The sequence below is a fragment of the Ochotona curzoniae genome, unplaced genomic scaffold, assembly GCF_017591425.1.
Source record: "Ochotona curzoniae isolate NIBS_2020 unplaced genomic scaffold, NIBS_Ocur_1.0 contig_2692, whole genome shotgun sequence".
Lineage (NCBI taxonomy): Eukaryota > Metazoa > Chordata > Mammalia > Lagomorpha > Ochotonidae > Ochotona > Ochotona curzoniae.
This window is the reverse complement of record NW_024465556.1, coordinates 13,156,511-13,183,669: the sequence shown is the minus strand read 5'-3', so window position 1 is coordinate 13,183,669 and position 27,159 is coordinate 13,156,511. Positions and strand designations below refer to the sequence as shown.

At 37.3% G+C, this 27,159-nt stretch overlaps 1 protein-coding gene and 1 non-coding gene across 2 annotated transcripts in view; both read left to right on the top strand.

Annotated features, from left to right (window-relative positions):
- The window catches only part of CTNNA3 (catenin alpha 3), a 1,082,048-nt gene that overhangs the window by 510,312 nt on the left and 544,577 nt on the right, over positions 1-27,159 (top strand). Inside the window, exons 8-9 of the mRNA XM_040975830.1 lie at positions 11,335-11,415; positions 21,120-21,272. Of these exons, the coding sequence (XP_040831764.1) occupies positions 11,335-11,415; positions 21,120-21,272 (234 nt within the window). The remainder of the gene's footprint in view (positions 1-11,334; positions 11,416-21,119; positions 21,273-27,159) is intronic.
- Positions 11,631-11,741, top strand: LOC121153538. Its single transcript, XR_005883416.1, has one exon. It is a non-coding gene; the product is annotated as a U6 spliceosomal RNA (small nuclear RNA).

The window sequence follows — 27,159 nt, the reverse complement described above, 5'->3', positions numbered from 1 at the left end:
GCTGAAATTTTGCATGCTGCGTGTTACTAAACTATGAAAACTTGGCTTAGGGGGAAAAAAGTGATAGTTTAAGAACCTGGAGGATTAGCAGAAGATAAAATTTTAACAAGATCAGTGGCTTTCTAATTCTCTACAGTGCTAAGTACTGGGAAACCGTAAAACTGAGAAACTAATGGTTCTACTCGAAGGAAAGATAAGAATTTAATTGGTTTATGTGTAAGGTACAATATCACTGCATACTAGTTTCTTGTAGTGACTGAATACTACATTAAATAATAACTCATATGTTTGATAACATAAATGTTGCATTGTTCTACTGGCTTACTGATGCTCTTAAATTTTCACTGTATTTTTTTGTCTAGAAGTTTACATTGTATTAAAGACCTCAATATCCTATATATCAAGGTATCTACAATCTTTCTGATGACTGTAACAGGAACTATCAAGGAGATCTATCTATATTGTGTTTTATAATTTCATTCGTTTATCTGTGTCAATATTATTTTCAGAAATTGTTCAGATGAATAACCGAGCATCATTTAAGGCCGAGACTGCTGGTGCACTATAGCACTGAGTATCCTCTACCTTCAGTGATGCTCATTTACTTTTATTGCTAATAAGAAACATGATTTATTAGATTTCAGTCATGAGTTATTATTTTATATACTTTAGAACATTCTTATTTAATTCTGACAACAACCCTAAAAGGGTTTCTTGTTCTACAAAGAAGCATTCTTGTCTTACATAGAAATTGAAGCTTAACTTACATAACTTGCTGGTGGTCTGCTTGTTGTTAATAAGGTTTGGGGTTAAGATTTGAAGCCTTATACCAATTTTTAAAATCTTTATTTCATTCGTAGAGTTATATAGAGAGAGTTAAAGAGATCTGCTACCAACTAGTTCTTCTAGATCTTCCATCTGCTGGTTCCTTCTCCAAATAGCCACAGTGGCCAGAACTAAGCTGATCTGAAACTGAGAGCCAGGAGCTTCTTCTGGGTCTGCCATGTGGGTGCAGGGTCCCAAGGCTTTGGGTCATCTCCATCTGCTTTCCCAAGGCACAAGCAGGGAGCTGAATAGGAAGTGTAGCAACCAGAGCATGAATCAGCACCTATATGGGATCCCACACTTGCAAGGTGAGACCTTAGCCAATGAGTCATCATTCTGGGCCCTAATTTTGGTATTTTCACCATGTACCATGTATGTCCTGTGATAGATATTTAGGAAACACTAAATTACATATTATCATTAGATCCTGCCATGAACCTAGGTGAATCCTCCAATTTTGAACCTGTTTCCTTTATTTATTGATAAGAATAGCTTGATTTATAGAAGCTAGTGTCTGACCTAGGATATGTCAAGATTTGGATTTGAAATCCATTAGAAAGAGATCACAATTAAGTTTGGTGCTGAAATTAATAAACAACATCTTATTTATTTTTTTCCTAATTAAGAACAAGATCAATTCTAGAGCTTTCTGGGTTTGAGTAGAGAAGGGAAAACTGGTAGGAAGAGAAGAAAATAGAATATTGTAATTAAGGCATATTGTCACAAAATAGGATGGCCTGAAGTGAAATCACTGAGGAAGCTTGTGATTTTAGCAAATAACACAGCATGTCATCTCTAGCATTTTCAGTTCCTTTCGGTTATCTACTATCTCTGGTTTGAGAACACAGGCAGCTGGCTGGAGAGTCCTGTTCTCAATAATTAGCCCCTCACTAGACTGCCTGTCAAGAGAACTTTGGCACCACTCATGGTGGAGTTGGGGGAGATATGGTAGAGAGCACGCAGTGTTCACAGTTGGACCTCCTTTTACAAATTCAAAGGACATTTGAATCTGGACAAAAAGTAAAATTCAGTTAAGGTCATCCAAGGAAATTATTTCAGAATCCATCCCTTTCTGATGCACAGATTGTGTTTCATCCTCAAACCACTCATACAGGAAATCATGTTTTAAATAAGAGCATTTTATAAATAAGAACACTGATTCAGCAGAATGTTTGACAGCTAACAGGGTAGAAATTCACACATCTGTTAAAATGTAAATAGTGATTGTATGAAGCTATTAATAAATTATACCTTACTACTATTATATTAATATATGTCAACAACTCTATATTGTTAATACTGCTTAATATTATTAATTTTATAATTATTAATATAACTATCAATACCAATATGACTTTGATTAATATATTAATTTTAACATTATTAATATTACAACTTATAAGTTGCTATTAACATAAATGTCATTTACCAATCTCCCATTGATTCATTTCACCCACAGTCACTGAGTATCAGATACTATAGCAGATATTGTGACTACAGAGTTAAGACTTGACCATTTGAAAGATAAGGGAAAGTTAAATGAGAGATAAGTTTTACAGATGTTACACCTGAAATGGAATGGAAATGCAGGCAATTCCATAGGAGCAGCAGTTGCTGTTGGGGTTGCACTTCTTAAATAGCCCACTGTCAATGGCATGAAGAAAACAGGAAAAATGGCTTAGGTACTTGTGGCCTTGTCACTGCTGTGGGAGTCCTGAAGAAGCTCTTGACTCCTGGTTTGGCTTGTTCCAGCCCTGGCGTTTAAGCCATCTGGGTCATGAACTAGCAAATGGAAAATTTTTCTCTCTGTCTTTGTCTTTCCCTGTGTGTGTGTGTCCCTGTTTCTGTAACTCTGCCCTTCCAATGAATTTTTGTTGTTGTTGTTAAATAAAGTAATTAAGCTGAGCTCAAATGATACATTCACAATAGCTATTGAATATGGAATTCAGATTCAAATACAGTGTTAACTGACTCCACAAATGTATTTTGCCCACCGCATTTTAGAGTTGCACTTATGTAACTTATATAATAAAATATTAATTGAAGAATAAGTAGCAGCACATTCAGTTTGTTATTGTATGATGGGTCAAATTTGAGATGGGATTCAGCTTTACCTTTCTATCTCCTAATGTGTCTCCTAAGGCAGGATTGTTAAGCTTACTGAACTTCATTTCCTTTGTATTGCAAATGTGAATAGCATTTTAAAGTGCGTGAATATGGTATGCATTCCACAAAGTGGTGAATCGGATCCTTGATCCCTAGTCCTACCTCAGAAAGCAACTATATGGGCATGACATCTTACTTTCCCAAAAGAAAGAAAAGATCAAGGCACTGTCTGTCTTCAAGATACTTCCCTTGTTAGCGAAATGATTCTATTTTTATGCCGTTGTGGTTTTTTTTTTTTCTTTTTCCAAAATCCTGTTCAAAATCTTGGAGTTAAGTTTTGTTTTGTTTTATTTTCGTGCTGCAGCCTTCCCTCTGAAAGATCAGTTCGCGTGCTCACTATCAGGATGTCTTTCTGATATGCTATTCGTTCTGTGATATTCTAAAAGTAGAGATTTTATTTTTATGCTTGTCTATTTGTTTGTCTTTCATGCCTGAAAAATGTAGACTGGAATCTGTTGCTCTGCTATTTGTTAAGGATAAAATATTTTTAAAGCTATTGCTGCAGAGAATAACTAAGCTTAAGAGCATCGTATTTCTTTACTGTAAGACAAAGATTTTACACTAAAAGGGAAATAAGTCATTTTTAAAAGTCGAATATAATAGCATACATTTAGATATAAAACAAAATACAACTAAAACACCAAAACTTTTGTTTTTGCTATTTAAATTCTATGTACAAGCTTTTCTACACTAACATTTTCATTTAATTATGAACCAGATCCATTTTTACTTGTTTTAAAAATTTATTCCTTAGAGGCTGACGCTTCATTGTTCTCTAGAATGACCACCATGGGCTTCCTATTTCAAGCATCTTTTATTTATTACCATTTCAGTTTCTCATTAAAGTTGCAAATTTTGACACATTTTCAATGGCCGTTTATGCAAGAAATGGTTCAATGAAAGTAACATATTATTCTATAGTTTTACCTTTTACAGAACATGACATTTGTATAAAGTTTTAGAAGGGGTTATAGTAACAGTTTAGGGAAAGCCTTCATTTTGTGATTTTGGGAATTAAAGCTCAGAAATACGTTATTTTCATAAGTGTTATCCAGTCTTTCATTACACTTACATGTTCAACAAATACTTTTTGAGCTCTTACGACATACAAAGAATTGTGTTGGCTTCTGAATGGGACAAAACAGGTTTAATGGATTTCACTTTTCCTCAAGGAATATACAGTACACTAAGAGAGATGCGTGTTGGTAAGCAATAATCCTTAGACAAAATATTAATAAGGTGAGCTCTCTATAAGGCCTTCAACAATCCCCAAACTGAAATCATCCTTCTTGTGCTGACTTGGTTCCAATTGATGCTTTCAGTTCATAGCACTATCACCTAATTAGCTCTCATTGCTGGAAAGTAGGACACCATGAGATTGCCTTCTTTCCTTCACCTGCCAACATCTGCCAATCTTTGTCTTACCCAGTTTACTTTGACAGAAAACTAAGTCTGTCTTCTCTTTCTTGAGTGCCACCACACTCATCTTAATACTCTTTAATTCTCTTGTAGATCATTACTGTGAATATCCAACTTGACTGTTTGTTCCTAATTTTTTTTTTTATGATGTTCACATAGTTGACTAAGGTGAGACTATTGTCTCCAAATCTTTACCCCCTCTTCCCCCTAAATCTAGAGAAAATGGGAAAATTAGAGGAGAAACCGCATGTAACCTCTGCCACCCCAGTACCTGGTGTATGGGGAATAGCCACTCGATGCCATCCCAGGGTCCCTGATGTGCAGCCTGCTCCAAGGATGGTTTAGATAGTTCTAAAATGCGGTCAGTCTCGACAATTCAAGGATGAAGAAATCCATCTAAGCTCCTTTGACTGACATAGTCCACCTTAGAGTCTCCATTCACCCAGATATTTGCTGCCAACGCTTGCCTGGGGTACTTGCACAATTTTTTCTTCTATCCTTCCTCTGCTGTTGTACCAGATGTCCTCTGCAGGCCCCAGTGGACTTTCATATCCTCCATGTGCATCTGAGCATAATGTCCACTGCTTGATCTTAGCCACTGAAGAGGTCCAGTTCCAACACATACACTCCATGGTCAGACCACAAGTCCTACAATTCTCCCCATTGTTGGAGTTCTGAGTCTAGCAGTTCTATTCGGAGGCACCCCAGAAGAACCTCATCTGAGGTGATCCCAGACCTGACTTTTGTGACTGCTTGCCAGTGTGAAGTCCAACTCACTCTGTCGCCATGTCAGACAACTTACATGCTGGTACTGTAATTGCTGCATCAGTTCCATCTCCAACCCTGTCTCTAATGTAAACCATTGAATATTGTGACCCAGCCCAACACTGCCGACCAAACACTTGGCCCTCACATTCATCAGCAGGACTGGCAGCCTACTCAGAGGAACACAAAATAACCCTGACCAGGCTGGGTCCCAGGACTGATTCCTGTGCCTGCCAGTATATGCAGCAAACTGACCCAGTTTGTCCTGCATCCCATTCAGCTCTCATATACATTAATGGGCATAAAAACTTAGCTCAATACAACTGATCCCACTATCCAGGCCACACTCCTCCAATGCATTGTGTAGACATGAAAAACAGTTTGACATGAGTGCCTGCCTCTACTATTTATTTGCCTGTTATCAATGACTCCCAATTGTTTATATGATCAACTTTAGTTCTTAGTGTTGCAAAGCCATCCAGCAACAAACCTCACCACACAGTTTTTACACTGGCTACCAAGCACCCTTTAAGAACCTTTGCTGTTGCCCAGAAATTTGTCTCCCAGAATGGAAATTTCCCTTAGCTTCGCTTGCCTGACTGCAACATATCATTTTAGATTCAGTTGTTACCTTCTCAGGAATCCTTCCTTCATCCCCAAATAAAGTGCTACTCTAATTAACTCACATTCTACTCTGGATTATTCCACTGAATGCTGTGCCCATGTGTGCTTTACTGTGTGCCACTCAAAGGGAAACACAACATTTAATGTGTCATTTGCCTATAGTAGACAGGGAATATTTGTTGAACTATTTATTAAACCATGTTTTTAAAAAGTAAATACAAGAAATATAATATCCTGGAACAGATTGATTAATTATAACTGAGAAGGTCAAAAAAGGCTGTATGTAAATTTTAATAATTGGTTTGCTTCTTGAAAGACGTCCATAAGCAAAAGCAGGGGAAAGAGATGGGGAAAAAAGGGGCTTGGGGGAGGCTTCTATAGGTAGAGTTTCTGAGTTGTGATTGGCTGGCATAGAACGCAAAGACACCATTAAGGTGTCTCACTAATAGTTAAGGGGTAAATACGGGAGCAGATCATGTGAGCCCTTGAACATGACAAATAAGAATATGCTCTTAATGCCATCAGTATGAAGATGGGTGAAGGATTTAAAAACACACAATGGGCCCAGCGGCGTGGCCTAGCGGCTAAAGTTCTCACCTTGAACATTCCAGGATCCCATATGCGCGCCAGTTCTAATCCTAGCAGCCCCACTTCCCATCCAGCTCCCTGCTTGTGGCCTGGGAAAGCAGTCAAGGACGGCCCAAACCCTTGGGACCCTGCATGCATGTGGGAGACCTGGAAGGAGTTCCTGGATTCTGGCTTCGGATTGGCATAGCACTGGCCATTGTGGCTCATCTGGGGAGTGAATCATCGGACGGAAGATCTTTCTCTCTGTCTCTCTTCCTCTCTGTATATCTGACTTTCCAATTAAAATAAAATAAATTTTAAAAAATATAATAAAATACAGACAAAATCCAGCAGCAATCTTCTATATAGAGAATAAGCACCATGTGGGCTGAACATTTTTGTTTTGTTGGTTTATTATTCTCTGTTTTAATTAGATCTGCTTGAGAGGTGACTTATACAAAAGAAGGAACTCATCAAGCCATCAGCATATGTATTGCAACAGCATTGTCCAATAAATCTTTCTGCAGCTGTGGACATGTTCTGTGTCTGACATAGTGCACTAGCCAGTACACATGTTGCTACTGAGTGTTTTAAAATGAACTATTGAGTTGACTATTAAGATCATTTAACTTTAATACATTTTTAAGTAACAAATTGTGACTTGGCCACATATATTGGCCACATATATTGGACAGCACAGCGTTACCAAGTTCTTCCCAGAAGGGTCCCAAAAGGCAATGTAGAGCACTTAGAGTAGGATACTTCAGTGAGAGTTTATTTAAAAACAGACTTTGTTGGGCCTGGCGCGGTGGCGCAAGTGGTTAAGGTCCTCGCCTTGCACGCCCCGGATCCCATATGGGCGCCGGTTCTATCCCGGCAGCCCCACTTCCCATCCAGCTCCCTGCCTGTTCCCCGGGAAAGCAGTCGAGGACGGCCCAAAGCTTTGGGACCCTGCACCCACGTGGGAGACCCAGTAGAGGCTCCTGGCTTCGGACTGGCATAGCATCGGCCGTTGCGCTCACTTGGGGAGTGAATCATCGGATGGAAGATCTTCCTCTCTGTCTCTCTTCTCTGTATGTCCGCCTTTCCAATAAAAAAAAAAATAAATAAATCTTAAAAAAAAAAACAGACTTTGTCTAATTGTGTACAAAGCTTTAAAGGGATCAGCAAGTGATAATGTGATTAAGTGCAAATAGTTACATAGGATCAATGGTGACACAGAATTAATGGAAAGAATTATAGTTATGACCACATTGACCACATGAGGTGTGAGCCTCAGAATGGTGTGCATAATGTGAAACTATAATTTTAATGACACCTAATGAATCAAGCCCTTGCTCAGACATGTTCTTTTCTGTTAGCATCCTTCCTGGCGGTTTTACTCATTGTTGTAGAATGTGATTGCTTTTCACGAATTGCTAATCCATGGCGTGTTTTGCCAGTGTCTTCTCTCTGCCACTCCAGTGTAAGTGGTCTCTTTTTCTATTAGCAGGGCTGTGTTCACTTACTGATGCCTTCTACCAAGGATTCCTTTAAGAAGAGTCCTCTTTTCTGAGCACTTGGGAGGTGGGCAGTTTTGTCTGTTATTTGTGACTGTGTTTTAATATCCTTCCCTTTCTGTCCCTTACATCAGCTCACAGTTCACCTTTAGTCCTAGCTTGTTGCTTGATGATTTATTCAGGCCTGAAAAAAAAGATGGAAGGAGAGCCTTTAAAAAGAATGGAGATATTTCTCTTGGGATTATTTATATGTATGCCATGGAAGAAGAAGAAAGAGGCATAAAATGTCTTGACTGAATAAGATAAATAGGACATAAATCCAATAAATGACTGGAGTTGAAGGGAAAGGTGATGGTAGTTGGGGTGGAGTCGAAAGGGAAAAAAGAAAGAACTTTACACTTTGTGTAATAATGCGGTTGATTGGCATCTAGAGAACAAAATGTCTTTGACCCAAAGAAACATTTTAAACTAAGGTTAAATTCTGTTAGAATTAGGGAATCATCTTTACTGTCCTTATTGAATCTCTTTATACTGTCACCTCCTGTCATCCTTTATTAAAGTTTTGTATGCTTCTGCTGCTAGTTCTGAGAAGGCTGACATCTTTTACTTGTTCTGATGAATCATTCCACCAAAGAAAGCAAGTTTTTACAGCCAACACAACACAGTATTTTATTATTCCATAATACATTTCCATAGGCTTCAGGATTCCCCTTTACCCCTTCCCAAACCCCCACCTCTCCTGCCATTGATTTTTCCCATATCATTACGATAGTATAGTCTTTCAACAAAACTCATAATACCATCATTCTGCTATTTAAATGTATTCTGACATTGCAGGTATGGACATTGGCGGAGAGTCCAGCATTCAATTGTCAAGATATATTTAACATTTTCTTTGTGAGTCCATCTTTGATTTGGAAGTAGAGATGCATACTGCTTTGTTTCTTCATGTCATTGATATAAAAGTCTCTATTATACAGGTGCTCTAGATGTGCATGCAATTTTTCCTATATATCTGTTGATCTTGTATTCTGCATGACTGTTGCCTTATATCAGAAAGAACATATAATATTTGTCCTTTCATGATTGAATTATTTCACTAAACATAATGGTCTCTAGTTGGGATCATTTCGTTGTAAATGGTAGAATTTCATTCTTTTTAATGGCTGAGTAGTATCCCATAGACAAGACATACCACGGTTTCTTTATCCATTCCTCTTTGCATGGACATCTGTGTTGTTTCCATGTCTTTACTATTGTAGGTTGTGCTGCAAATAAAGAAGTATAGTTCACTTTCTCATACGCAGCTTTCATTTCCTTTGGATATATTCCCAGATGTGGGATAGCTGGATCATTCTGATTTCGTGAAGTAGAAAGAGATACAACAAAGAGTGACGCTATATGAGACTATTGAATGACACTAGGTAAAACTAGAGACTGATATTCCATGTGTATCTGCTAATGCCATTGCCTTATGTAGTGATGAATTCACTCTTTCTGTTTACCACTGCTAGGTTGGAGAGTGTTGTGTAGCAGTTGTGACTGTGCCATCATGTTTATCTGAATAATTGTCAGCATTTCTCTAATAGCTAGAATTCAAACTGTGCTAGTTATTGTAATCTGTTTTAATTTAGTTATCTCCCACCTCTGCCATCCGTTTCTCCCCCTCTTACTTCATTAGACATAATTTCCAGCAGGCACACATTCCACAATCTTTTTAAAAAATAAAATGTACTAAAGTAATTAGTGATGATTGTGTCTTCCCATAGGAGACATGTGGAAATGTGTGGAGCCAGTTTTTGCTTGCCATGATTTGTAGGAGTTGGTATTAGAATTTAAGTAGCTGTAGATGCACTGATGCAAAGTGTCTTGTAGTTTATTTGCTGGTCTCAGAGGATGGTCATAGATTGATATTGGTACTGAAAAAAAGTCTAGACACGACTGAATTTTAGGCAGCAGTCAACAGTTATTTCTAACAGGGTTCTTCAGCTATGCCTTGAGAGCTAAATGCTAAATAATTGCAGTCTGTAATAGGCCATCCTCCTGGCATATAGTAGGCTGCTAATACAACTAATGAAGTTATTCATGTGTGTAATAATAAACCCCATGCAATATTACCTATGTAAGATGGTATCATAAGTAGAGAAAAATTCCAGACATACTTGTAAGTATCTGGATTCAAATAATGTTGTAGTTGTGTTGAGTATGCACAGAATAAGTATAATTAGAAATGTTCAAAATGCTATTGGAAAAAAGAAAAGTAAGAATTTATCTTTGAGAAGGGTTTTTGGAGACATTTTTGGTAGAAACCACTGAAAACTAGGTAGGATTTTAAGTATTATTTTGGGAGATGTTGTCTTATACCAAAGAATAATTTATGTATAAATTTAGGGAAGGAGATGGAAAAATGTGGGAATGCTGTTGTTATAAATATAGTATCAAAAAATATGTGACAGGAGATAAAACTAAAAATGCAGTTTATATTTTATGTAAATAGATATTTTAAAATTCTTGCTTAGGAATATTTCCCCTTCAAGATATGGAATTTTGTTTGTGTTTAGTTATTGGAAATAGTGAATGGCCTGCTGCCCAATGATTTATACATAACTAAGTATCCTTTTATTTGCAGTTTAGCCTGTAAAATACCTCAGTTATCAGCTGCCTAAACTTGCCTTCCTGATTTTCCAGGTGGTTTCAGAGCTTTCAGTTTATTAAATTAAAGAGCAGCAATTTTTCTAATTTGAATCACATAGTGAAATTTACCATATCACGGAAAAAAAATGATTGTTTCTAATCCATTTGTCTTCCACACAAATAATTTGTAGAAAATACCAACCTAGGTGTCTCTCTCTTGTCTTAATAGCCTAAAGAGTTAGGTTAATAATATAGCAGAGAGAATTGTTCTGCCCCCAAAATGAAAAGGTATTGCAGAAATTATCTTTTAAGAGCTAAAAACAGCATGCAGTTCTACTTAAAACAATTTGTTCTTGGAATATTGTCAGCTAAAATTGTGGTCAACTTTTGCAAATTGTATGAATTTGCACTGCATATTTTATTTAGTGTTTAGCAAACTCAAATATGGCTTTGCATAACTTACACAATACACTATGAAAATGACTTCAGAAACTCCCACAGAAGTTGACAAATTGGGCATCTAATGCTTTTAAGCTAATTGCATGCTTTGCAGTTAAAGAGTTGACTTGTTAAGAAAGAAGATCAGACTTTCTCAGAGATAATGCTGTGCCTGTTTGCCACACTGAATATAAGCCAACCCTATATTGGATATATTAAAGAAGCTTAAAGAAGAAAATAGTGTGAACTTTAATCACCATTCTACTTACTCTTAAGTGAAATGCTCATGAATCATATGCAATGTCCTAACTGTTGAGAAACCTATTCTTGAATTTCCAAGCTGTTATTTTCAGGAAAATTAGAAAGCAAATCGCTGTCTCATTTTTCTTCCCTGCAGACTGGAAAAAAAGAAAGGAGCAATACCCTGAATATTGCCATCGACAATATGTGTAAGAAGACAAGGGACCTTCGCCGACAGGTAAACAGATAGAAAGACACAAACACACACGCAAAATCAAAATTTTACTAATGGCTAAGGTATTTATATGTTGTTTTGCTCATGGAAAATTGATTTAGAATGGGAAACAAAAATACATATGTGCTTTGAATACTTACATACTGCAAACATTTTAATGGCAATCATAGTAGTAGAAATAACATTTGCCAAATATTATACAGAAATACATTCAAATTGTGTTCACTGTGGTTGGTAGCACATATACTAAAATTGGAACAATACAGAGAGAATTAGCCTGGTTCCTGTGCAAGGATGACATGCAAATTTATGAAGAATTACATTCAAATCTTGGCTCTTTTCTGAACAATTCTAAGATCCTGGGATGGGATTGCATGTCTTTGAGTGTTTTTGACATGTAAGATGGAATTAATACTTGGTAACAGGGCTATGAGGATTAAATGAATTTTGTGCCTGATATGTAGTTCATTTCAAAGAGCTATTGGTGTATTTACTCTGTTACATTAAAAACTAAATTTGTTATCCAGATGCTTATGGAAAACAGCTGATAATTCATAGATTTGAATGTTTTCACGTTTGTTTTCAGGGATTTAAAATATAAGCTTTTATTAAAATCAGTTATATATTTTAACCCTGGGTCATCTGGGACACAGCACTAGAAAAGGTTTCAGGAAATGGCTTAGACATCATTATTATCTCACACATTAATTTGTTTTCCAGAGACATGGAAACTTACTTATTTTCAGAGACTTTTGCTTTTATTTCCTTTCTGCTATTTAACAACCACAGTTCTTTTTCATATACAGTTTTAACTCAGTCACCATTAACTTGTATAAAAGAGGCAATAAGCTTCTCAAACAAAAGCTTTGATGGAATGTGTTACTGTAATTTAATGGGAAAATTTAGTAAACTGAATGTGCAATCATTTAACTCAGAAGTGGATATATAAGTATAATAAATAGTAATCACAAGCCTCAATGTTAGCTGTATGAAAACTGAAATTACAAGCTGTGAAATTCCAAGTTTCTTGACTATGACCTTAATATGAATTCTGCTACTGCCAGAAGAACCAGAGTCACAGGATTTAAGAGATGGAAAGAACTTAACACAATCTTTTTATTTTGCAAATGAGAAAGCAGGCCAGTTTGGTAAAGGAAGAACTACAAACTCTTATCTACAAGGCATCTTCCTGAACTTCTACCTCATTATTCTAGGACTTGGTACTGTCATTTCTGTTTCTTTCTTCTACATTGACATCAACAAAGTTGTCTGTTAAGAGCTGCTCTGCTGCTATCCAGCATGGTGGCCTAGTGGCTAAAGTCCTTGCCTTGTGATCTTTCTGTCTCTTCTCTGTAAATCTAATACATGCACACATGCATACATACATACATCTTTAAGAGCTCTTCTGCTGGAGCTCAACTTGCAATAGCTAGAATTTGGAGTCAACCATCTGTCCATCAATGGATGACTGAAGAAAATGTGGTATATATAAACAATGGAATACTAACCAGCCATAAATGTCTGTCTTTAACAATAAAATAGATGCAACTGAAAATGATTATGTTTAGCAAAATAAGCCAATCTCAAAAAGACAAATATCTTTACTCTGATATTTGGCAGTTAATATAGAACACACAAAAAGTTATAGGAATGAAATTGTCATTTTGGCATATGAGTGTTGTTTATAACTCCTACTCCAGAGGCGATGTGGTTTTGTGGTCCTTTTGCTTTTATTTATTGAATATTATGACTTGTGGCAAATTAAGCCTGTGAGTATAGAATGGATTAAAATTGTAGACTGTGTTGGAACCTGTGCCATAGCATAGTAACTAAGTTTCTGCCTGAGTGCTGACATCCCATATGGATGCTGGTTCGTGTCCCAGCTAGTTCACTTCTTATTCAGGTCCCTGCTTCTCCTGGGAAAGCAGCAGAGGATGACTGTGTTTGGGCCCTTATCTATGCCCATGGAGGAGACCTGGAAAAAGCTCTTGGCTCCTAGCTTTGGGTTAGCACAATTCCAGCCATTGCAGCCATTTTTGAGGTGATTCATTAGATGGAAGATTTCACTCTGCCTCTCCTCTCTGTAACTTTATCTTTGGACTACAAATGAGAACCAATCTTTAAAAAATTATGTGTGTGCAAATGCTATTTAGAGAGGGAAAGAAGAAAGAACTAGGATTGTTTTATACTCAAAAGTTCCAGAATATTTTTTGTGGTTGCAGTAATTGTTTTTCTTTTTTTCTAATTCTCATAATTTTTTCAGATTTTAAATTTTTAAAATTATTTTGTTTTTGTTTGATGGTTTTTACATAGTTGATTTGGGTGATAAGGGTCAAGGGCTACAGAAAGATGGATGAAATCAACATTTCCACATTCTTTTTTTTTTCCTTCCTGTGTCTGAGGGAAGATGGGAGATAAGGGGAGAAGCCACACGCAGCCTCCCAACCATCCCTGGGTCCCTGATCTGGGGCATGCTCTGAGGGTCTTGCTCAAGAGGTTTCAATAGTTCAACAGATCTGAAGTACTGCCAATCTAGCCACTACAATCTCTCCAGAATCCATTGGTTGATGTAGTCCACCTTAGAATCTCCATTTGCCCAGATATTCACTGCCAACACTTGGCTACAGTAGTTGATCAATTAGGTCTGTCCTCTGTCCTCTGTTATGGTACCAGGTATCCTCTGCAGACTCCACCATACCACCATATCCTCCATGTGCACCTAGTCATGCCATCCACTGTTCCGTCTAAGCCACCAGGGAGGCCCAGTTTTGACATGCACTCCACAGTCAGACCATGGAACTCGAAATTCTCTCCATGGTTGGGGTTCTGAGTCCCGCAATTCAGCGTGGGGGAATCCCCAAAGAAACTTCATTTGATGTGATCCTAGACCTATTGTGTGCATTTGCCAGTGAAGGGTCTGGCACAGTCTGTCACCCCAATCAGCTTATGTATATGCTGGTGGTTGCAACTGCTAGGTCAGTTCTGCCTCTAACCTTGTCTTCTACACAAACCAATAGGTGTTACAACACAGCCCAAAGCTGCCCACCACACATTCGGCCTTCTCTAAACCAGTGGGAGCTGCAGCCAGAAGCACTGTCCCTGCTGAGCCATGTGTGAGCTGTGTCTGGGTGTGGACCAAGCTTGGCTAGGCTGTAACACATGACAGAAAGAACCTGAATGGGTTGAAGGCCAGTCAGGAAAGGCCACTGTTCCTGCTAGGACAGGAGGTTGAGTAAGTAGGATTGTCACATTGATCCACCAATGGGCATGAGATTTTGCACTGGGAGATGTTCTGATAGAGGAGTTTGGGAAACTCCTCTGTCAGGACACAGTCCTTGCAGGTGAGCTCAAGAATTACAATAGGGTGCATCCTGGACCAGGATAGGGAGTGTTACCCACCAGCATACATTTGGTGCAGGTGCGGGACAAACCAGTTCACATCATCTACTCAGGAATCTGAGCACCAAAATGGAGTGTGAATCAGGAATCTGAGCACCAAAATGGAGTGTGAATCGGACAGGATCAGGTCACAATACCAACTAGTTCACATGAGGACCAGGACTAGGGGCTGGCTAGACTGGGCTAGGCTGTAATCCACACAAGGATAAGCTGGAATCGAGGTGGACTAGGACCGGCCAGGCTGTAGCACCCACTAGCAAATGCCAAGTTGAGGCAGGCCATGCCAGATTGGGCTGCAGCACCCAACCAGCACATGTGAAACCCAGGAGAGAAGGGAACAAAGCTGGTAGAGGGGCTGCATGGGATTCTTCTTGAGTTGCCACTCCAAATGGTAAGCATGAGAACCAGGACTGCAGAAGGCATAACTAGATAGAGAGTAGCACCCCCCAGCATGTGTGTCAGCTGGATAGTGGAGCTGGTTGGGTTGACCAAGGCTTCAAGGCCCAATGACATGCATGAGAGCTCAGTGAGATGTGGGACAGACTGAACAGTCTGCTGTACATACTGGCAAGCATAGGAACTAGCACAGGGGGTTGGATTGGTGGGTATTCTTGCAGGTTGCTCCGACTAGTAATTGTTTTTTCTGGAAAAAAAAATAAAGTTAAGTAAAAGCAACTCCTCATGTATTAGTTAACCAAATTTAGCAAGCAAAAACATGAGATGACCTGTTAAATTTAAATTTCATGTTAGAAACAAACATTTTAATTTAATTTTGCCACAAATATTGTGTGTGGAATGCATGTATATATATATTTTTTCTAGTTTTAACTTATGATACAGTTTCATAGGCTCAGGGATTCCCCTCCCCTCTCTCCAAATCTCCTCCCCCCACTGGTTTCCCCTATATTATTACAATAGTGTAGTCCTTTCAAAACAGTCATAAATCCACCGTTCTATTTAAGTGTATCCTGCCATTGTAGGTATACACAATGGCGGACAGTCCAGCTCATATTTAAGAAATAAGTTTGTTTATTTGAAACTGAATTAACTGCACACTAGTGTTTTGTAATCCCACTGTTTCCACCTCATTACCATTCATGAGTTACAGGAGTATCGTAGATGACTATTATTTTCATCATAGGAGACATTTCAGGTTTGTAGAGAACTACCACGTTCTGGAGGTGTGAACATTCCATGTGGTGTCATAACTGTTCATTGTTTTGGTTTTCTATTCATTTGTAATAAATAGCCACATACAACAGCCATCGTGATTCCATCCCATATTCCATGGCTTGCCTGGGAATTGACAATGCCAATTCTGTATTATTTTCACTTGTGATTCCCCCTGTAGTGATTGTCAGATAGAGGTGACTGAGGATCCTGTGTTTAAGGGTTTAGTGCTTTAGCCCATCCTCTCTCACCATGTAGTATCTAATCTAGTTTTTAACACAACAGCTACTTTACTGAAAACTGAAAGTGCTCATATTGCTATTGTATTATACATATTAACATATGCATTTTATTTCACTAAAGGCATGTTAGAATTTTATTGCTGCATATTAAGAAAAAATGTCTTATAAAAATGCCAAAGTAAGGATGTCAAATAAAATGGAGGTTTCAGAAAACAAACAAAACAAAACAAGATTATTTGCTGAGTTGCTGGATAGCTACACTTATATTTTTTGCATCTTGCACTACCAGTTCAACACTCAGAAAAAAATGCATTTGTGCTTTTTCCTCATAGTTATCATTCTTGTCAAATAACATGAAGTATCCACAAATATAAATTCTATTAAATTGATGAAGAATGTGTGTGCTGAATTATTAGCTGATACAGTTCCTGTGATGAGTCAACTAAGCTTTGGAAAGCTTACTTTGCTGTTTGACTTAAAATTAGAATGACATTGGTATGCACAAATGGAAGTCTTTTAAACCCCTGGAGGATGATTTTCTAAAACACTTTCCCTTCTTTCTTTTTCTCTTCCCCTTAGAATTTCATCTTTTTTTTTTTTTTGGTCTATTTGTGTTGGTTGTAGGCATTTTTTTTTCACTTTTTGATTTCAATTGTAGAGAAATATATTATTTCATTTGGGATCCCAAACCATTTGTATCAGTGGGAAATAGAAAAATTGATATCTCAGAAACCTTTTATTAAACTGTAGTGATAAAAGATGGAATGTTCCTCAGTTTGGTTTTCTTCTGACATCTTTCATTCCTGGCTACAAACAGGTATTTATTGAAAATACATATTTCTAACTCCTGTGGGGCTCTCACTAACTTGAATTTTTTAGTGCTAACTCTTCTATTTCTACACTGTCATATTGCATTCTCCTTTCAAGTATCCCCCACACCTCTGCTTTTTCTCATCCAAAAGAAAGGAAAGCTCTATGACATACCACAGCAAAGTATAATGAAAACATAACATATAAGTAGTGGCACAGATGTAGATGTAGATGACTGTACCATGTGCTTGAAAACAATTTCCCATACGAATATGTCAAAAATGTAATAAAATGTTTTACCACAGCACTCTATCCCTTTCATACTTCATATCTGTGTGTTTCCATTCCTATTTCATATTTCCCTTTTCACCATCAGCATAATACAAACATAACAGAACCACACCCTGTGGTGCACAAAGTAGAAGTGTCCGAGTGTTCTCATCACTGATTGGGTTATGTCATATGTTGGAGTCTGTTGCTTGGTGCATGAGCAAATAACTTTAGCACTAGGTGAAGTGCTTGTTTCAGATTGAGTTCCTGAGAGTGGAGCCCAGCATTTGGACTTTAGTGCAGATGATTTATTCGGGGAGATATTGTCAGAAGCAACTAAGAGAACAGGAAAGGTAGCACAGGTAAAGAAAGAGGGTTATGCTATTGAGATAATGGATGTAGACAGCAGGAACTTTAGAATCCATGGCAATCAGCAGAATGTTTCCCAGAGTTGTGTAACTAATGGCCAGGGATTAGAAATTTTATCCAATAGATCATCTCTATAAGTGTTTTTCCCAAGGTGTGGACTTTACAGAAATTCCAGGCTGGTTTGCTTAGGATTAGAATCTCAGAGACCTCAAGCAGGACCTGAGACTGAATAACAGGGTGAGGCATGGGATGCACCCCAGAGAAGCAGGTGGATCAGAGACAGGTTTGGATAAGATATAAGGCATCAAAAGCCTCTAATATTATTCATAAACATAGATATCACTATGAAAGTATTAACAAAAATTAGCAAGTCAGATAGCGTTTGGTGATAAAATGATAGGATGGTTGAATTAATTATGCTGTACGCTGTATGCATGGGATAAGGTGCTTTGAGTGCCTCCTGTCTGTGTGTCCACTCTTTCTTAAAGGTTTTACTCACATCTAACACAAATCAATGATTTCTGACCATTTCCTTCTGTCGTGAGACAAAAACATCATGAAGGTTTCACAATGTGAGAAGACAGTTATTCTCCGTCTGTCTGGAGTTTTGCTTTGTTGAGGAATTGCGAAATAGGAGTAGGGGAGAGAAAAAAAATCAGAGGGAGAGCCTGCAGGCAGACTTCTGGTTCATTTTTCAGAGTTCCATGAAATCCCAGTGGTACGGCAGCTGGAAGCTGGGGACTCGATCCAAGTCTCCCACATGGGCAGAATAACTCAATCATTTGAACCATCACAGCTGACTCCCGGGTTCTGCAGTGACACTCCTGGGTGGGATTTGGGTGTCTTCACTGCTAGGCCAAGCACCTCCTCCCAACCATGTTCCATAAAGTGTTTTATAGGTATGGTTGCAGATAGGGCCTTTAGCAAACTCTCTTATGTGAAAAATCCCTTGTTTACTACATGTGTCAGTCTAACTAATTCCAGGTCTTGTTTCTTGTCAGTCAAGTTACATAAAGCAAGAATTTACGCCCCCTGTCGCCACCTGCTTGTTTTCCATTTACTTTTCTAACCATAGCAATAGGATTCCTGCCTGGTTTTCCACTGAAACTGCTTATACTAAGGCCATCAGTAATCTCAAACCCAGTAGACAACTCTCATTTTTCTTTACTTATCTTTATAATTTGATTCTGAAGCCTTTTCTTTTCTGAAAATATTTTTTTGTCTGTCAGTATACTGGTTTTCCTTTATTATAATGACTCTTACTCCTTTACTAGATATAAGAAACCATGTATTTCCCATTTTGACATTTCTCACAATACTTTGCTTTTTTGATAGAAAGGCGATGAAAGGTGTTCAGGAATATTTATTTGATGGAATGAAATTATATACACAGAAAAGAATATTCAATAAAGTTGTGATGTGGGGCCCAGTGCGATAGCCTAGCACAAACTGGGATCCCCTAGGGGTGCCATTTCTATCCCGATGGCCCTGCTTCCCATCTAGCTCCCTGCTTGTGGCCTGGGAATGAAGTCAAGGATGGTCCAAAACGTTGGGGCCCCTGCACCCAAATGGGAGACCCAGAAGAGGTTCCTGGCTTCAGATTGGCTCAGCTCTGGCTGTTGTGGTCCCCTAGGGAGTAAATCAGTGGACAGATCTTCCTCTCTGTATATCTGACTTTCCAATAAAAAAAACATAAATCTTTAAAAAAAAAAAGTAGTGATCTGGGAATTACAAGTTTGTTTGGTGGGAAAGTACATTTTCAAAATGGTGATACAGAGATTTATTGGAATTTTATATTTTAGTGTTTGATAACTTATTTCCTGTGTCATGACCATCGTCTCAGTGTCTGTGAATCTGACATTTCTATCTGCGTGACTCTCTTGGATGCTGTGTTTTTTTCAAACTTCGTTCTTGGGTATCACTTCAGTGTGTACCCCTCTGACTATGGGGTTCCCATATCCTTCCATAGGCAGGCTCTCAATGTCACTATCCGTAGAGCTGTCTCTTTCTATGTGTTCCTGGTATCAATGGAAGAAAAATGGGAGAGGGATTTTCATTTCAAAGCATTTCCTGAGTGATCCTTCTACTTTTCCCTCCTTTGCTTGAAAGTCATAGAACCTATAGTTCCCAGCTCATGTCCTAATGAGTGACCTCCAGGCTGGCACCTCTGGTCCACTCCTTATACACAGAAAGCACAATATTTATTCACTGAGGGCCTGCCTGGTAACCCTTTAGCACTCTACATTCTGGCCTAATAACTATTCAGTAGCTATTAATCTGTTACTATTACTGATTAACCTACCTGCATGCTTACTAGAATCTTTCTTGGGACTTTTTCCACAGTCTTTTTAACATTGCTGTAACTATAACATTTTGCAGTTCTTCTGAGTAGCTTCTTGGCCAGATACATATTTCTTTGCCTAGATTCATAATCCTCTGATTATTGTAGGAAAGTAGTACTTTTAAAAATGTAGCTCTATCATTCAACTCTTTGAAAATATGTTACTGATAATTCTCACATAATGTAAAAGTAGGCTATGTATCCACTAGTTTTAAAAGAAAACCCTAAAATGTAATTTTCAAAAGAATAATTATAATTTGACTGCCTGATAGCCATTTATCTTTTAACTTTGTTGTATAAAGATTGTGAAGCTAAATGAGGAGGTTGATTCAAAAAGCTTTGGATCTAGTCATAATCATTGACATTGTTAATGGAACATATCAGGATTTTGTAATATTTAAAAGCTCAATAGTGAATAAATACAATGAATTAATTTTCCAATGCAGTTTTAAATCTCAGAAAGTATCTGCCAAATACAGTAATTATCTGATTGTCATTTATAAGCTTACATGTAATCTAATTTACAGGAACTCATTGTAGCAGAATGTTAGACTTGTTTAATAATTTAAGGTGTGAGGGCAAGAACAATTAATGCAAATGGAGAAAATTGGACATCAGATTCATTTATTATTCTTCCTGCTCTATTAATCTGTTATCAACTGGCATAATTGGTGATCTTACTTGGTTTAATTACCATGAAGTCTACAATTTAGCTAATCAAAATTTATCATCATTTCCTTTAACAAGGTGGAAACATTTTATAATTTGCAATTATGAAAATACAGGATGTTCAATACTGTTTGTACACATGCACAGTTTAATCCTGCAATTTGTTGAGAAAAATGTAGCATTACCACTTATAAAACGACTTTAAAGCTAAGGACATTGTAAGAAAAAGTATTGATATTTTAGTGTAAGGAGAATTTTGCTAGAGGGTAATTTTCCTTAAATATTTTTACTTTTTTAAAGAGCATTGTTATGCAGTCTTAAATATTATGCTTTTAGAATAATTTACAATATGTAATTAATTTCATAACCACATAAGAATAGGTGAAATAAACTATTTCTTAAAAGAACAAACTGAATTTTTTGAAATTTCTCTTCAGCTACGCAAGGCTATTATAGATCATGTGTCAGACTCCTTCTTGGATACGACAGTCCCACTTTTAGTCCTCATCGAAGCTGCTAAAAATGGCCGAGAAAAGGAGATAAAGGAATATGCTGCGATATTTCATGAACATACTAGCAGACTTATAGAGGTAAGTGTACTAGATCCTTATCTACTTTAAATTTTTGAAAATGAGGTTCCCATTCTTGATTTACAGCTGAATTTTATTCAAAAACTTTCTTAAAATACATTACAAATGTAGCAGAGGTAAGCCAATTTAATATTAACAGTGTATGTGTCTAACAATGTAAGTTATCTTACCTTCACTTGGAAAAGAAAGTTTCCTTAGAAAGAGCTACAAATTATATTCAATAATTTTTTTGATTCGTGTTTTATACAGGGTCACAGAAAAGAACTGGTTATTTGTAACATCTTCTCATTCTGACTTACACAGACCAAATATTCTATTGCTCTTACTGTTTCTCTGCCATCTTTTAGTGAGTGTATTAGTCCCTCTGCCTTTGAAACCATGTTCAGTTGTTTATCATGAGTAAGGATGAGAATGGCAGGGGTAGAGGAAGTCATAAGTAATTAAGGTAGTGGAATGGTCCATTTTCCAATAAGGATAAAGGAGGTGATCAAACTGTAGTCCCCTCTGCTTGGAAATTGGAGATGGGGGACTGTCGTGTGAATTGGGGAACAGGTGATACTGCTAAAGGAGTCAGGAAGAGCCGGGAGATTTCCAGGAGGCTTGGCAAGTCATTAAGTCATGAGCATCTATAACACAGCTGCAATATGACAGATGGCCTGCGTGGAAGACTATCTAACATGAGTACTTACAAAGCAAGGAACCGGGGGCAGAGAAGAGGAAATCTGAAAATTTGATGTGCCAGATTTACTAAAGCTGGTGCTTGTCAATATGATTACCAGGTTTAGGTGTCTCTCCTAAATGGCTGGAGGAGGGATTTTTTTAAATAATAATTGGTTCACATGATTATGGCAGCTAAGGAATTGCACAACAGGTTGTCTGGAGGCTGGAGGCACAGATGTGCTGGTATGTGGTCCCATCTGAAGACCTCAAATCCAGGGTGCAACTCTTGGCTCATGCTGTCAGCCAGGGGTCACTGGTGCAAATCCTGGAGTGCACAAGCCAGTAACGTGATTAGAGCAGGAGTTAAACATGTCGCTGTTCAAAGGGAAAAGCCAATTCTAACAATTGATGGTACTAGCCCACATGCTGCACTGTCACAGACTTGTCTAAAATAATGCTTTTTCAGCATTCCTCAGTCCAGTCAATTGGATGCTACAAAATTAAATGTCATAATGTCCATGCCATATGATGTATTAGATGTTTTGACTGCTGCATCTCCCCATACCTGCCATAAACTGTGATGAAATGTTTTTTGTGACCCAAATAGATTATAAAACTTGTGAGTGAGAAATAATCACCACCTGAATTAGTGTCACACAATTTGACATAGTATCCACTATGAAAAGGAGACTTTCCTGGCATCTTTAATGTGAATCCACTAGGAAGGGGTTTTCTAATGTAGCTAGTATTTGTCTTGTGAACTCTGCATCTAACTCACCGTAACTAGAAAATGAAAGGAGTGAATGGATAATTGAAAAGATCACGTGGGACTGCCTCTCTCTGAGCTTTAAAATCTGCTTTGTACTTCCAAAATTTCTGTCAGATAAGACAGTTCCAACAGACCTTATGTGAAACTGAACATATAAAGGCACCAGGCATTGAGTTGGAGCCAACTTCTGAGCTTGTTTTCTAAATAACTGATTTAATTACCTTTGTTAATATTTTGTCTAGTATGTATTCCTTTGTGTACCCATCCCTCAAATTTTTGTTCATGTATTTACAAGGGAATGATAAAAGTAACAAGGCAGGGCTAGGCATGTGGCGTAGAAGTTAACCCTCCATTTGGGAAACCTCTGTCCCATGTTGGAGTACCTGGTTCCAGTCCTAGATTCTTCAGTTCCCTATCTGGCTTTCTGCTAATGCGCATCCTGCAAAGTAGCCAATGATGGCTGGAGTACTTAGTCTCCTGCTACTCACATATCAGTCTCAGACTGATATCCAGACTCCTGGCTTTGGCTAGGCCAGCCCTGGCTGTTACAGACGTTTGGGTAGAGAGCAGGCTGACAGATTCTCTCCCCTCATCTGACTCTGTCTCTCTCTGTAATTCAAGTAAAATGAAAATGAACAGTCTATTGTTGACATGTAAGAGTGTAAAGTACTGGAAACAAGTTTTAAAGGTGTCTAATTTAGTACAGACCCTTAGAGTCATAAAAGAAATACTGTAAAAGAAGCTATTCTTAAAGCCGAAATCACAAAATTATGAAAACACTTCTGGTGGAATACTCAAAGTAAAACAGTTTCTGCGGAAAAATTTCATCTATATTTGTTTTGCTCAATTTGTGTTCCTATGAGGCATATATTTCATAAGGTGCTTGTTGGACAAAGTTACTTGGTTAATCCATTTTAGAAAAATGTTCTCTAGATACCTTCTTTTAGAGATTTTTATATTCCATGAAAGTACTGAGTAAAGAAACATCTTTAAGTTAATTTAAGCCAGAATTTCCCCAAGTCATTTTAAAGAAGTCTTTCTTTCATAACACATATAACTTTGCCTTCAAAAGCACTTAGGAAGGGACAGGCATTTGGCACAGGGGTTAGGGCAATGCTTTTATGGGCAGGTGGATATTGTGGGACAGTGGGTTAAGTTGCTACCTACAGCCATAGCATTTTGTATGGACACTGACTTGTGTCCCTCATGTTCCACTTCTAATCCAGCCCCCTGCTAGTGTGCAAGGACAACAATGGAAATTTTGTTACTTTGAACATCAAAGTTATTCTGTCTTTTTGAATTCAGAGTCAACAGTTGGAAGAAGATGGTGGCAGTAATTTGGAATGTTAAAAGTCACTTTAACATAGTGATTAGCAATCAATGACAAATGTGCTCATTGAATTACACTACCTAGTAATTTGATCTCATCCTGGTGGTACTTAGGGCAACATTCATTCCATTGGCTTCTGTCAGTAATACCTGTTAAACAGGAAGGTAAAATCTAAATCTAACTAAAAATTAAAATTATGAGTGGTTCTGTAGACTAAGAACTTTCTTTCATTGCTGTGTCTTGTGTAGCACCTAGGTGTTTAGTAAATCCCTATTGAGTCAAGGAAAACATTTAAATATTTCCTCAGTTGTTATTGTTGCTTTTAATGAAAAAGTTGACCTTGGTGATTCTTGTCATTAGATTTGAAATACTCTGAGTGCAATAGTTTAACAGAGTGCTCCTTACTCTGGTGCACATAGGCATAGTAAAATAATCCTTCATTGTTATAATAGTCAATGTCATTAGCTATCAAATCAGACACTATGCATCTAGCTACAGCTCTTCCTCAGAAGAAGTCTGTGACAATTCCATACTATCTTTAATATACCTTGCTACTTCAGCCATGGTATATTATTCGGAAGAATGCCATTTTATTCAAAAAGATGTTGCTTATTTATTATTTAAAATCTCTCTATCACTTCTTTGCCTTTTGGCTAAGATCACGTATATTTAAAATCTCTAATATTAATCTTTAAAGATTCAGCTGTTACTTTTAATAATGTAACCCTAATCATTAAAACTTGTTTGCAGCAAGTCTGTTAATGCTAAATGTTACATTGCTGCCAGCACACTGAAATATCCAGTTTGTGTGTGTGTTTTGCCATGTTAATCATCATTAAATATGACAGTGTTGATGATCTAAGCCTGAAAATTTTCCATGAAATAGAGAAGCTTCTCCATGTGGAAAGCCAGCTCCATCAGCACTTTGACTTACTCATCAAAACTTCATCTATCTTGATGCACCTTATTTTAGTAAGTTTCATGGGAGCCTTTCATCAAAAAGGAAAAAGTGGGTGGACATTTAATTATAATACTTCCCTACAACCTACGAAGCTGATTGTTCCCACTTGCAAAATGGTGAGCCAGATTTAGCCGAGCCTTGGTGCCAAGCAAGAAAGCCTCAGAGAGACTCTTGTGGTTTGCAAGAAGTGCTAATTTACTAATATCTTTGCTGTTTGACAAGATGCTGTTCAAGTTTCACACTTTGCTTTAATTGATCATCTGTTATCAAATAAGAAGATGTCTAATCATAAATAAAAACAGCTTTTAAGAGTCCAATTCTCTTTTTCCATTTTCTCCTTCTAGAAAAGAAAAAAACTAAAAAAATAAAAAGAACAAACCCATATTTACACTTGTGCACAACTAACAACTGTTCTTAGCAAGTATCTTGGCAGCTTTCTCCTCTTTTGATGTGAAAGATTGTTAGAGCTAAGTCAGGAATGCTTTTGCTTTTGTAGTCATTGGTGTTAATGCCCACTCCTTGCTAATCATCTTAATCCTCTTGAAGCTAAAAAAGACCTGGCTTTGTCTCTTAAAACCTGCAGATTCCTTCCCGTGTTTGGGATATTTCTTTATAAATTTCTATATATGGCCTTTTGAGTATATAATAAAGGAAGTGATTTAGTTGTATAGAAAATCATAGACTTTATAGATATTTTCAAATAGAATATTAATGTTCTGGAATTCAGAGAAGAGATAGTATTATGTAAGAATCAGCAAGAAATAAACAATACTTAAATGAAACCAAAGTTCAATACTAGGCAATAGTTTGCTTTGATAACATAGAGCTCCATGTGAAGATAACAGAATGGACGCATGTTCCTGTTGGCAAGAACAGAAGTGAGGTACAGAACAGAAGTGGGGTACAGACAGTTGATGAACAAACACGAATATTTGGTTACCAAGGTGAAAAGGTTGGACTCCATCTCATAAAAATGAATTCAGCAATGGAATTGAGAGCTGCAATAGTCTCTCCCAGGAAGGAATCTAAAAGTAAATCATATTTTAGCAGTGTCTATATACAAGTTATAGTGTATCTTGGAATAAAAAAATCCAACCTCCAATAATTGATTCTAGTGTTAGAAATAGATAGAAATTTAAAAGGGACTACATTTAAAACCCAATTATTATACATCAAAGAGAGAGAATTATACTTAAAAAAAAAGGTTTATTTATTTATTGTGAAAATCAAAGTTAGAGGGAGAGATAGATAGATACATAATGGAATAGAGCCAGACAGAGAAATAAAGAGGTCTTCCGTTTGCTAGTTTACTCCGTAGTTGGCTGGACAGCCAAGGCTGGGCAAGGTAAAAGCAGTAACCAAGGAAGTTCATCTGGGTCTCCCAGCTAAGGGTCAGGGGCCCATCTTCCACTGTTCTTCCCAGGCCAATAGCAGGGAATTGGTTCAGAAATGCAACAGTCGGAACACATACCATCACCCATGTAGAAATGTTGGTGTTGCAGACAGAAGCTCTATCCATTCCACCACAATAATGGTCTCAACATTGATTTTTTTTTTTGTTTTAATAATAAAATAAAATGTAAAAGCAAGTGTGCCAGGACTGAATGGTGCTACAGCAATGCTGACGAATAGAAATAGAGCAGTTACATATATATTTTCACATCCTGTAGTAGCCACACTGTAAAGCCATTAAAAAGGAACGCATGAACTTATTTTGGTTTGTTTTCCTTAACCTGGTATGCACCAGGTATCAATTTTAACACATAATAAATATGAAATTCATTTATGAGTGATTTTAAATATTCTGTGTATGTTAACTTTTAGAAAGCTCAGAACTGTTTTCCATTCACAGCCTATTTTGATCTAAACTGCCACATTTAAAAAATTATCAGTAACATGAAGAGTACAGACTTCATTTATTTCATACATGGGATAACGATCATATTTAAAATATTCAGTAATCACATAACTAATGGTTATGTATTGTATGGTAAAATCCTAGCTAGAATTCTAACATTCTAGATGAGCAAGTTGAAACAAGAAGTATCTTCATTGTTTCATGTAATAAAGAAGTCTTCAGTGCATTTTTATGTCCTCTAATATTATAGACCCTGGGAATACCATCTAGAATCTTTTCTTTCTTGGTCCAATATGGTATAAGTGCAAC